The sequence below is a fragment of the Bos indicus x Bos taurus genome, chromosome 17 (genome assembly GCF_003369695.1).
Source record: "Bos indicus x Bos taurus breed Angus x Brahman F1 hybrid chromosome 17, Bos_hybrid_MaternalHap_v2.0, whole genome shotgun sequence".
Taxonomy (NCBI): Eukaryota; Metazoa; Chordata; class Mammalia; order Artiodactyla; family Bovidae; genus Bos; species Bos indicus x Bos taurus.
The window spans coordinates 71930561-71944458 of record NC_040092.1 but is presented as its reverse complement, the minus strand read 5'-3'; the positions used below and the strand labels follow the sequence as shown (position 1 = coordinate 71944458).

Below are 13898 nucleotides of genomic sequence, written 5' to 3'. Positions count from 1 at the left end.
GGAACTTTATAGTTCAAAGTCTTGAATTTAATCCTTTAACCCATTTTAAATTAATTTTTGTGTTAGTGTAAGATAAAAGTCCCATTTGTTGCTTTTACAGGTATGTATCAAGTTTTCTCAAAACGTTTTATTAAAGAGACTATCTTATTTCCATTGAGCATTCTTGGTTCTGTTATCAAATATTCAGTTCATTTCAGTTCAGTCGCTCAGTTGTGTCCGACTCTTTGCAACCCCATAAATTGCAGCACACCAGGCCTCCCTGTCCATCACCAACTCCCGGAGTTCACTGAGACTCACATCCATCGAGTCAGTGATGCCATCCAGCCATCTCATCCTCTGTCTTTCCCTTTTCCTCCTGCCCCCAATCCCTCCCAACATCAGTCTTTTCCAGTGAGTCAACTCTTCGCATGAGATGGCCAAAGTACTGGAGTTTCAGCTTTAGCATCATTCCTTCCAAAGAACACCCAGGACTGATCTTAGTTGGCTGTATATATCAGGGTTTATTTCTGGGCTCATTCTTGATTTTGTTCAGTGATATGTGTCTGTTTTTATGCTGATACCAAACTTTTGATTATTTTAGTTTGGTAGTATGACTTGCAATGCAGGTAGCCTGGGTTCAATCACTGGGTTGAGAAGATCCCCTGGAGTAGGAAATGGCTACCCATTCCAGTATTCTTGCCTGGAGAATTCCATGGACAGAGGAATCTGGTTGGCTACAGTCCATGGGGTTGCACAGTTGGACATGACTGAGTGACTAACACTTTCACTTTTCACTTGAAATAAAGAAGTTCTTATTTTTTCTTTGTTCTTTTTTTTCAAGATTGTTTTGGCTACTCAGTGTCTTTTGTGATTCTATATGCATTTTAGGATATTTTTCTGCTAGCTATGTCAAAAACGTCATTGAGATTTTGATAGGGATTGTATTCAATCTATAGACAGTTTTGAGTGCTATGGATATTTTAACAGTATTAAATTTATGAACATCGGGTATCTTTCCATTACAATTGTACCTTCTTTCATTTCTTTTTTTTTTTTTTATCACTGTCTTATAGTTTTCTTTGTTCAGCTCTTCCATCTCCTTGGTTAAATTTGTTCCTAAGTATTTTATTGTTTTTGTTGCTATTGTGAGATTGATTTCTTTATATGTTTGTTGGATAGTTTTTGTTAGCAGATAGAAATGTAACTGATCTTTGTACGTTGATTTGGTATCCTGAAACTTTAATGAGTTATTTTATTAGTCCGAATAGTTTTGTGTATGTGTGTATGTTCTTGGTAGTCTCTAGTGTTTTCTTTATATAAAGTCATATCATTACAGACAGAGATAATTTTACTTCTTCCTTTCTAACATGTGTGTCTTTTATTTATTATTCTTGCTTCATTTCTCTGGCTAGGACTTCTAAAACTATATTGAATAGGAATGGTGAGAGTAGACTTCCTTGTCTTGTTCTTGATCTTAAAGGAGAAGCTTTAAATCTTTCGACATTGAGTATGTTAGTTGTGGAATTGTCATATATGGACTTTATTATGTTAAAGTATGTTCCTTTTCTACCCAACCTGTTGAGAGTTTTTATCATTAAAACATGCTGAATTTTTTCAGGTGATTTTTCTTCATATTTTGAGATGATCACTTAATTTTTATCTTTCATTCTATTAATGCAGTGTATTATATTTGTTGATTTGTCTTTGTTGAACCATCCTTGCATCCTAGGGATAAATTTCACTCAATCATGGTGTATGATGTTTTTTATGTGCTGTTGAATTCAGTTTGCTAATTTTTTGTTGAGAATTTTTGCATCTTTATTCATCATGATAATTAGCCTGTAATTTCTTTTTCTGTAGTATCCTTATCTGGCTTTGAAATCAGCATTATGCTGGACTTGTAAAAAAAAGTTTGAGAGTGTTCCCTTCTCTTCAGTTTTTTTTGGAAGATTTTGATGAGGATTGATGTCAATTCTTCTTTAAATGTTTGGTAGAATTCATCAGTGAAACCTGATTCTGGGCTTTCCTTTTTGCAAAGTTTTTGATTACTGATTCAATTTCCCTATTAGTAATTGATTTGTTTTGATTTTCTGTTTCTTCCTGGTTCAGTCTTGGTAAGTTGTATGTTTCTGGGAATGTATCCATTTCTTCTAGGTTGTCCAGGTGTTGGCTTATAATTGTTCACAGTCTTTTATGATCCTTTGCATTTCTATGGTATTAGTTGAAATGTCTCCCCTTTCTTTTATTCTTGGTAAGTCTAACTACAGCTTTGTCTATTTTATCTTTTTCAAAAACCAGTCATGTGTACCCATGGCTGATTCATGTTAATGTGTGGCAAAAAAAATCACAATATTGTAAAGCAATTATTCTCCAATTAAAATAAATAAATAAATAAATAAATAAAATATAAGAGAAAATAAAAAAAACAGCCCTTAGATTTATCTTTTCTTTTATTTATATTTTTTATTTTATTTATCTTTATTTTATTTATCTTTATTTATTTATCTTTTCTTATCTTTTCCCTGCCTGTATTTCATTTATTTCTGCTTTGATCCTTGTTATTCCCATCCTTCTGCAATTTTGTGCTTGATTTGTTCATTTTCTAGTTTTCTTAAAGTGTAAGATTAAATAATTTATTTTACATATTTCTTTTTTCTTTTAAATGTAAGCATTTATCATAATAATTTTCTTTCTTAGGATTGCTTTTGCTACATCTCATAAGTTTTGGTAGGTTGTTACTATTTTCATTTGTTCAAGATATTTTGGTTTCTCTTTGACTTGTTCAAGTGTGTGTTGTTTACTTTTCTACATGTTTGTGAATTTTCTAGTTTTTCTCTTGTTATGATTTCTAGTTCTGTACCATTGTGGTTGGAAAAAATAGTTGGCATGATTTCAGCCTACCCTAGTCTGCTGAGATTTTTTTTGTAACCTATGATATGATCTATCCTAGAGAATGTTCCATGTTGGATGGCTTGTTCTGTATGGCTATTAGGTTCATATAATATAAAGTATAGTTCAAGGCCAGTGTTCCCTTGCTGAGACTGTATGGATGGTCTAGTTATCCATTATTGGAAGTAGGATACTGAAGTCCCCTACTGTTATAGTACTGTGGTCATTCCTCTTTTCAGACCTATTAGTATTTGCTTAATATATTTAAATACTCCAATGTTGAGTGTTTGTGTATTTTTGATAGTTGTATCATCCTTTGATGAATTGACCCCTTTATCAAAATATAATGATATTTGTCTCTTATTACAGTTTTTGGCTTAAACTGTATTTTGTCTGAGAAAAGTACTGCTACCTCTTCTCTCTTTTGGTTTTCATAAGCACTGAATATCTTTTGACATCCCTTCGCTTTGAGCTTATGTGTGTTCTTAAACCTGAAGTGAGTTTCTTGTAGGCACCACATAGTTGGGTCTTGTTTTTTTTTTAATCTATTCAGCTACTCTATGCCTTTTGATTAAAGAATTTAATCTGTTTACATTTAAAATAATTATTGATAGGTAAGGCCTTGCTGTATTGTTGTTTTCTGTTTTGAAGTTACCTTGTTCCTTTCTTCTTCTCTTGCTGTCTTTCTTTATGAATTGATGATTTTCTACAATGGTATGCTTTGATTCTTTTATCTTTACTGTTTTTGAATAGGTTTTTGCTTTATGGTTACTATGTGGCTTACATAAAACATCATATAGTGTAATAGTCCATTTTAGGCTGTCAACAACTTAACTTTGATTGCAAGCAAAACTTTACCCCACATTTTATGTTTTGATGTCACAATTTACATCTTTCCATTTTGTGTATCTATGAACAGATTATTGTAGCTATACTTATTTTTAATATTTAAAAAACTTTATAGTAAAGTGAATAATACACTTTCATATTACAGTACTAGAATATTCTGAATCTAACTATATACTTACCTTTACCAATGTGTTGTATGTTTTTATATGTTTTCATATTACTAATTAGGTTTCTTTGGCACTAAGCTACCCCACCTTAGGGAAGGAGGTGATACAGGTAAAGTGAAACTGTTCCTCTTCCTCACTTCAACGTGTCCAGTCTTGAATTTTTTTCTCCAATAGTGTGCTTTAACTTTTCCATTAAATTCCTGAACTTCCACAAACACATTCTATTCATGGGTAATTGTTAAGATTTGTATTTTTGGGGGGAGGGAAGACAGTAGAAAATTCCTGCTTCACCTTTTTGATGATGTCACTCTCCTGTTGTCTTTGAAGTTGATTCCAGCACTGTGGAATGTAGCTGATACTTGCTTTAGGACTATCAACAGCAATGCATTACACTAAATGACTGCTTGTGCTTGTGAAGTGGTAACTATCCCCCAAGTATGTTGTTCCTTCTCATATAGTAGGTGATTTCACTTGCAATTTCCCACAGTCTCCTCAAGATGCATGGATTGGTACAGTATTTACCTAGCTGTCAGCAGAACAGTCAGTGTGGGTTCTAGTCACCACATGCATAATTTAACTTTTCATTTGGTGTTTTGGCAGGAATGCAAGATTTCAATTACCTCAGCAGCAACTGCTTTGAGATTACTGTGGAGCTTAGCTGTGAAAAGTTTCCACCTGAAGAGACTTTGAAGAACTATTGGGAGGATAACAAAAACTCCCTCATTAGCTACATTCAGCAGGTAAACCCAGTCTCCAGCATAAAATAGGAGGTCTAAGTGCACAATAGTAACTTGGTGAACAATAGTCTCCTAAGAGGATCCCAGACTATATGAATCCACCTGACCCAAAGTAAGAATGCTACATTTGGAAAAATGCATCAGTCATGATTCAAATAGTCTTTCATTTGTAATTGGTTTTTTAGTTCATGAATATTTGCTGAGAACTGATTAAACTGGAGTTATGGAAAGGTAGGGCGACACCCTCTTTTCTTTCATATTGCATTAATTAAGGGCAATCCTAGGATACTCCTCTACCCTGATCACCTTGGATTTGTCAGACATTCCAGGTAGGACCAAATCTAGAATGAAGTAAATGAAGCACCCAGGGTGAAAAATTTAATGAGCCATTCACTCCCAGGGTTATGCAGGTGTAGGATCAGCACCTAGGAGTGAAAGTCTCCTTATGCCTCACTTGTCACAGCCCAGACTCAACTGGAGATGAGGTAATGGCAATGATGGGTAAGTTACATTTACTGGGCATTAACTCTTTCCCTGGCATTATCCTAAATGCCTTACATGTAGTAATTGATTAATTTACTTGTCACAACTCCATAAGGAACGTTATATCATCAGCAACATCGTCTTATTTTATTCCACCACCATTATCATCCATGAATTAAAAATAAGAAATCAGAAGCACAGAGAAGTTAAACAACTTGCCTGAAGTTATTCTGCCAGAATCCAGGCTGTCTAGTTCCAGAATCACCATGCTGTATTGCCTCTCATGACATAAATTTAGATCTTTAGCAGAGAGTCACTGTACAGAAATTTGTAGAATCTCACCACGTGTCAGAATGAAATACCTACCTGTTCAGACTTGATCCAGGCCAGTTCCCTGTAGCCCCACCCCTATGTACTAGGTAGAGACTGACACCAGGGGCAGTACTGTTGGGAAAGACCTAAGGACTCTGTTCTTTGCTTGCAGTGCCTTGACAGTTTCACTTTCCATTCTGTATGTGGCCATTTACATCCAAAGTCAGGAAGAGTAATGTTAGTTTCATATACTGGCAGGTAGTATAGACTGATTTTTAAACTAATTTGATATAAACAAATGCTATTATATAGATAAGTAGCTATTTGCACATACATGTACATATAAACGGGCTTCCCAGGTGGTATTAGTGGTAAAGAACCTGCTTGCCAATGCAGGAGACATAAGAGATGCAAGTTTGATCCCTGGGTCAGGAAGATCCTCTGGAGAAGGCAATGGCAACCCACTCCAGTGTTCTTGCTTGGGAAATTCCAAGGACAGAGGAACCTGGTGGGCTACAGTCCATAGGGTTGCAAAGAATAGGACACCACTGAAGTGACTTAGCTCATACCCACAGGTACATAGAAATATATACACGTGAACCCAATACATTAAAAATGTGAAATCAGCTTAAGAATTCTTTTACACTTGTCAAGTATCCATGCTGCTGCTGCTAAGTCACTTCAGTGGTGTCTGACTCTGTGTGACCCCATGGATGGCAGCCCACCAAGCTCCCCCGTCCCTGGGATTCTCCAGGCAAGAATGCTGGAGTGGGTTGCCATTTCCTTCTCCAATGGATGAAAGTGAAAAGCGAGAGTGAAGTTGCTCAGTTGTGTCTGACTCTTGGCGACCCCATGGACTGCATGGGGACATAGAGACAGCCTACCAGGCTTCTCTGTCCATGGGATTTTCCAGGAAGAGTACTGGAGTGGGTTGCCATTGCCTTCTCCACAAGTATCCATATACCTTACCAAAAGGTATTATCATGGAAGAGATACAGTCATGACAGTTATAAAAAAACATCCATTATACAGGATTTTTATGTCAGTGGAATTAACATAAAAGTGCATGTTAACACAAAAAGATATTTTCAACAACAAAGCTAAAGATAATTAGCTATGTTGATTCTGAAAAAACTTGAGTGGGCACCCTTCTAGAATGTTGTTTGAGGAGAGCTATATTTGGATGGATATTTTAAGAGCAAAATTTAAAAGTAAAGTTGTAGGCTGAGTAAGTAAGATGGGGCTATTTGGTGTGTTCTTTGCTTATATAGCAAAGAATGCTTCCTTAATTCAATGCTTTTCATTTTATTTATTAATTTTTACAGCAAAAATGTATTAAGCTACTTTTGTGTCCTGCTGCTGCTGCTGCTAAGTCGCTTCAGTCATGTCCGACTTTGTGCGACCCCATAGATGGCAGCCCACCAGGCTCCGCCGTCCCTGGGATTCTCCAGGCAAGAACATTGGAGTGGGTTGCCATTTCCTTCTCCAATGCATGAAAGTGAAAAGTGAAAGTGAAGTCGCTCAGTCGTGTCCGACTCTTAGCGGCCCCATGGACTGCAGCCTACCAGGCTCCTCCGTCCATGGAATTTTCCAGGCAAGAGTACTGGAGTGGGGTGTCCTAGGCACCCTATAAGGCTCTGGGGAGAGTGTGTTTCATCTTAAGTTCAGATATCAATACCTAACTACAAGAGAGGATGATAAATGCTAAAATAAAGAGCAATGGCAGTACACAGAAGGGTCCTTAACCCAGTGCTGCCAGTTCAGAAAAGGCTTCTTGGAGCTATGCTCTAGGATTCCCTACAGTTGATGTCAGTAAAATTATTACCCCATCAACAATTAAAAGAAAATGTTCAGCTGCTATTTAAGTTCTTATTCTAATTTATTTATTTTTGACTGTGCTGAACCTTCATTGCTGCACATGAACTTATTCTAGTTGCAGTGACTTGGAGCTACTCTCTAGTTGTGGTGTGCAAACTTCTTATTGTGGTGTCTTCTCTGGTTGCAGAGCATGGGTTCTAGAGTGTGCAAGCTCAGTAGTTGTGGTGCCCAGGCTCAGTTGCTGTGGTGCATGGTTATGGCATGTGGAATCTTCCTGGACCAGGGGTTGAACCTATGTTCCCTGGATTGGCTGGTGGATTCTTAACCACTAAACTACCAAGGAAGTCCTATCTTAGTTCTTGAGAAAAATTGCACTATAAAACAAAACCCAAATGTGTGCCATCAGAAAGAGTAGAATGATTGTCATATTTATGGTGACAGTTGCATTAATTAATGTAAAAGCTGTATCAGTTTATGTAAGAATCAGCTGAAAACAAGAGGGATCAGATGATACAGTCCTGTTTTATGCCACTTGAAATGAAAGTTTTATCTGTCGACAGATCCCTGTGACCCATCCTGGTGTGACATCACTATTATTGTACAGAATGTATGGAAGCAGTAAGATTGGTATTTGCAGTGAACTCACACCAGCTTGCCTCAAAGGACACTCCAGATTAGGGAATCAAAGGCTGGTGGAATATTAGTGAAGGCTTCCAGAAGTTCTGTGTTGAAATTATTTCACGACAGTGGAATATAGTAGTGATAAATAATTGAACACCTGGGCCTAAAATCTAATCATTGACTAGTTTTATAACAGATGGAAAAATAGGTGATTCAGTTCATTTCAGTTCAGTCGCTCAGTTGTGTCTGACTCTTTGAGACGACAGGGACTGCAGCATGCCAGGCCTCCCTGTCCATCACCAACTCCCGAGGGCTACCCAAACTCATGTCCCTTGAGTCAGTGATGCCATCCAACCATCTCATCCTCTGTTGTCCCCTTCTCCTCCTGCCGTCAATCTTTTCCAGCATCAGGGTCTTTTCAAATGAGTCAGCTCTTCGCATCAGGTGGCCAAAGTATTGGAGTTTCAGCTTCAGCATCAGTCCTTCCAATGAACACCCAGGACTGATTTGCTTTAGGATGGACTGGTTGGATCTCCTTGCAGTCCAAGGGACTCTCAAGAGTCTTCTCCAACACCACAGTTCAAAAGCATCAGTTCTTTAGCACTCAGCTTTCTTTATAGTCCAACTATCACATCCATACTTGACTACTGAAAAAACCATAGCCTTGACTAGATGGACATTTGTTGGCAAAGTAATGTCTCTGTTTTTTAATATGCTGTCTAGGTTGGTCATAACTTTCTTTACAAGGAGCAAGCATCTTTTAATTTCATGGCTGCAATCACCATCTGCATGATTTTGGAGCTAAATAAATAAATAAATAAAGTCAGCTGCTGTTTCTCTATTTCCCATGAAGTGATGGGACCCGATGCCATGATCTTTGTTTTCTGAATGTTGATCTTTAAGCCAACTTTTTCACTATCTTCTTTCACTTTCATCAAGAAGCTCTTTACTTCTTCTTCTTCACTTTCTGCCATAAGGGTGGCATCATCTGCATATCTGAGGTTATTGTTATTTCTCCCAGAAATCTTAGTTCCAGCCTGTGCTTCATCCAGCCCAGTGTTTCTCATGATGTACTCTTCATATAAGTTAAATAAGCAGGGTGACAATATACAGCCTTGATGTACCCATTTTCCTATTTGGAACCAGTCTGTTGTTCCATGTCCAGTTCTAACTGTTGCTTCCTGACCTGCATACAGGTTTCTCAAGAGGCACATCAGATAGTCTGGTATTCCCACAGAATTTTCCACAGTTTATTGTGATCCATGCGGCTTTGGCATAGTCAATAAAGCAGAAATAGATGTTTTTCTGGAACTCTCTTGCTTTTTCCATGATCCAGCAGATGTTGGCAATTTGATCTCTGGTTCTGCTGCCTTTTCTAAAACCAGCTTGAACATCAGGAAGTTCACAGTTCACATATTGCTGAAGCCTGGCTTGGAGAATTTTGAGCATTACTCTACCAGCATGTGAGATGAGTGCAATTGTGAGGTAGTTTGAGCATTCTTTGGCATTGCCTTTCTTTGGAATTGGAATGAAGACTGACCTTTTCCAGTCCTGTGGCCACTGCTGAGTTTTTCAAATTTGCTGACATATTGAGTGCAGCACTTTCACAGCATCATCTTTCAGGATTTGAAATAGCTGAACTGGTATTCCATCACCTCCACTAGCTTTGTTCATAGTGATGCTTCCTAAGGCCCACTTGACTTCACATTCCAGCATGTCTGGCTCTTGGTGAGTGATCACACCATTGTTATCATCTGAGTCATGAAGATCTTTATTGTATAGTTCTTCTGTGTATTCTTGCCACCTCTTCTTAATATCTTCTGCTTCTGTTAGGTCCATACCATTTCTGTCCTTTATTGAACCCATCTTTGCATGAAATGTTCCCTTGGTATCTCTAATTTTCTTGAAGAGATCTCTAGTCTTTCCCACTCTATTGTTTTCCTCTATTTCTCTGCACTGATCACTGAGGAAGGCTTTCTTTTCTCTCCTTGCTATTCTTTGGAACTCTGCATTCAAATGGGTATATCTTTCCTTTTCCCCTTTGCTCTTTGCTTCTCTTCATTTCACAGCTATTTATAAGGCCTCATCAGACAGCCATTTTGCTTTTTTGCATTTCTTTTCCATGGGGATGGTCTTGATCTCTGTCTCCTATACAATGTCACGAACCTCGATCCATAGTTCATCAGACACTCTATCAGATCTAGTGTCTCAAATCTATTTCTCACATCCACTGTATGATTGTAAGGGGTTTGGTTTAGGTCATAACTGAACGATCTAGTGGTTTTCCCTACTTTCTCCTATTTAAGTTTGAATACAGCATAAGGAGTTCATGATCTGAACCACAGTCAGCTCCTGGTCTTGTTTTTGCTGACTGTATAGAGCTTCTCCATCTTTGGCTGCAAAGAATATAATCAATCTGATTTTGGTGTTGGCCATCTGGTGATGTCCATGTGTAGAGTCTTTTCTTGTGTTGTTGGAAGAGGGTGTTTGCTATGACCAGTGCGTTCTCTTGGCAAAGCTCTATTGGTGATTAGGAGATCCAATTCAATGATTGGTTGAGAAGAAATCTATTGCAGAGCCTTAAAAGGGTGTTTTTAGGACCTCGAGTTGTAAAGTTAATCAACGTAAATAGTTTTCTAAGAAGAGCTCCTATGCAATAGCCATGGAACTGTCTAGTTCTCAAAATTTCCAAAGAATTTTTCAAAGAATGGTTCATGAGCACTTGCCTCAGACTCATCTAGATTATTGTTAAAAATGAGTTTTCAGTCCCAACACTGAATCACATTCCTTGAAGGGCAAGACCCGAGTCTCCATTTCAGCAAGCCCTCTGGAGGACACTTAAGTATTTGAAGATTTAAAGGTTATTGACATTAAACTATTCTAGCGACAATGAAAATTTAATTTTTTTTTTTTGTTTTTAGCCTTGCTTGATTGAAATGTCTAGGATCTGGGGAAGGAGAATTATAGGAAGAACAAGTGTAGTAAAATAACTTGCCCAGATATGAGTGAAATTTATTAATAAACTTCTGGGGTTTCTTTTGCAAACACCATAAAGTAACTGTTTTCCAGTCTGCATTCCTGTGGAGTCCTAGTAGCCCATAACATTTCCATTGAGGTTTATTCCTATAGTGGAAAATTTCAAACAGAAAAATAATGCTCCATAATTGGCGTATCATACATTTATTTATTTAACCATCAGGTTGGTTTGTTTCTCACCTTTGGTTCTTGTCTCATAGTAACAAAGATTTAGAAAGATGGACTAAAGGGTTTGAAACAACAGAAAAGTTGCAGTTCAGTTATAGCTCAAGCAGACAGAATATTTATTAAAGAGACGTGGAAGTGGGCCAACCTGAAAGGAATCATAACAATCCCTCTTGGCTTCTCCTTTTATACTTCCTGTCTCTTCCTCTTGGTTCTGTCCTGTGCAAAATAGGGCCTGTACTCACCACCTATCAGGAAAGAGCATACCCTCAAGGCTAGTTGGCACTTGCAAGTTACACAGCCACAGTCTCTGTTGTGCATGTCTTTCCCATCATTCAGTTTGTACAATCAGATATATGTATATATGAACACATACATATTTATGACTATGTAAAAATTCATAAATCCATACATATTATGAGTATTTATGAGCGCTTAATGGGCTCCTAGCTGTTTAAGGTTACTTGAAGAAGCCCTTGTGGTTAGTTTGTATTCACTATGTGCCTAGGGTGCATGTGCAGGAGTTGGAAAAGTCTCTGTGGTTATTTTTGTAGCATATCTGTGAGCTCTCCTGGGTGTGTTTAGGATGGGGTTTAGAGATCAGCTTGCATCCTTTTCGGCTAGGCCACTGCTTGTTGCTCATGCCTAATTTCCTACCTAACATAGCTATTTGTTAATCACATACTGTAATTTAAGTCTTGGGTTGCAGAGGCAGAAAAACATACAATTATGAATATTAATGGGTATATTTATACCTAATGTAGGTGAATTATATGTTTTTGAAGTGATTGATTTATTTTTTCAATGATGAGGACATTTTAAACATATATCAGGATTAGAGTGCCCCAAGATGAATAAATTAATCTCTACAATTTTTCTAATACTTTTACCATGTGAATTTCATTAAGAAAGCTAACTTCTCTTGTTTCCAGTAGCTAAATTTCAGTCTCATTCAATTTTGGTTGGCTAATCCATAGGTGAATCTTGGGGAAAAGATTAAAAATATCTTTTTGTTTTAAAATTGTGTTTACTCTCTTCTCACTTTGCTGGTTGCCATTAAAATTATTATTATTACTGCAAATGTATCACTTTTTACAAAAATGTTTATTTGGCTGCATTGGATCTTAGTTTTAGTACATAGGATTTTCGATCTTTGGCATGCAGGATTTTTTAGTTGTGGCATGTGGGATCTAGTTCTCTGACCAGGGATCAAACTCAGGCCTCCTGCATTGAGAGCACACAGTCTTAGCCACTGAACCACCCGGAAAGTCCCTGTATCACTTTTTTACCATGAGTAAATTGCGTTTAGAGAAAAGAATTATGTGTTACTTAAAGAGTTTTGCTTTTTTTAAAAAAATAGAAAATTCAAAAAAATTTTACTAGTATACAAAGGGTATCTCTTTGATAAAAAATTTTACCACTGCCATATTTATTCTCCAGTGACAAAGGGTCACATGAGATTTATTCTATTTTCTGTAGGAAAATATGTAAATATCATCAATAGCAAAAGAAAATTTATTTTCTGGGGTCATATGAGTGAAGAGCAACTGGAGTGGGGTGGATGGTGTTTTGCTAAATTATCAAGATTGATAGATTATCATTTGATATTCCAGAAGCAGTACTTTCTCAAAGACCTTAAGTGACCCTACTTTACTTCAAATACATGTTGACTTGGTTGAATTATCATTTAGAAATAAAATTGTTTTTGTAGTTTTCATTGTAGTAGTTAGTTGATGACAGCAACTTAATTCAATAGCTTGTTCTCAACATAAACTCTTCTTTTTTATTAATAAACCCAGTTTTCAGTTAGTAAGTTCACTGACTTTTCATGCACTGATTTTCAACCAAAATAACATTATTAGTGGGTTTAATGCAAAAATATTCACAGTATATATATATATATATATATATCTTTTTATCTAAAAGGAACAAGTATTGAAGGGCTATAATGTGATATCTTGTTAACTGATACGTGGCATATAAAGTATACATAATTAACCAAATTTAAAATAGAAAGCAATGAAATATGTTCAGACCAGAACTGTTTTACACATTGACAGGTTTTTTGTTTGTTTGTTTGTTTTGGTAGTTTGGAAGGTACTTCAAAGTCTTATTTGACTCAGAATAAGATATCAATTTTCCAGGGGTTACTTCTCATTTGTCTACTTGAGAAAAAGCAGAGTAAAGAATGTACAAAAAATTCAGTGACTTTTTGAGCTTGTTTTGATACCTAAACAATAGAAATCTGCAGTATTTTGCTAGAAAATAAGGAGATGTTTGATATGAAGCATGTTTTTAGGTTGTTTCTAATACAAATTTTTTTGGTTATTCTTGACCATCACAGATACACCGAGGAGTTAAAGGATTTGTCCGAGATCTTCAGGGTAACCCAATTGCTAACGCCACCCTCTCTGTGGAAGGAATAGACCATGATGTCACATCTGGTGGGTGTTCTTTGCTGTGATCAGAGGCTCTAGTATTGCATATGAGACCGTGGCTACTTCTTAGCGTAGTTACATTCTTATACTGTTCTATGCAAAGCAATTAAATGCCTCATGTCTCTTTACACTCTCTCCAGCTTTGATCTAGTTAAATTTTTATCTGGGGAACAGGTCAGGTAGTTACTTAGGAGGGCTGTGAGGCAGGGCCGTCTGTGAGACTCTTTGCAGTTGTCAAGTCAAAGGAAGATGAACCAGCTGGAATTAAAATGCTGTATCCTAATGATCTCTCCTAAGAAGGGCTTCCCTGGTGGCTCAGAGGGTAAAGTGTCTGCCTGCAATGCGGGAGACTTGGGTTCGATCCTTGGGTCAGGAAGACCCCCTGGAGAAGGAAATGGCAACCC

The 13898-nt window shown here is 37.1% G+C and overlaps 1 protein-coding gene across 2 annotated transcripts in view; it reads left to right on the top strand.

The window, feature by feature from the left end:
• The window catches only part of CPE (carboxypeptidase E), a 148076-nt gene that overhangs the window by 116854 nt on the left and 17324 nt on the right, over positions 1-13898 (top strand). The window contains exons 6-7 of one of the 2 annotated variants that reach the window (XM_027513519.1): positions 4485-4624; positions 13401-13500. In XM_027513519.1, the coding sequence (XP_027369320.1) occupies positions 4485-4624; positions 13401-13500 (240 nt within the window). The remainder of the gene's footprint in view (positions 1-4484; positions 4625-13400; positions 13501-13898) is intronic. The other variant, XM_027513520.1, reaches the window with a different exon arrangement.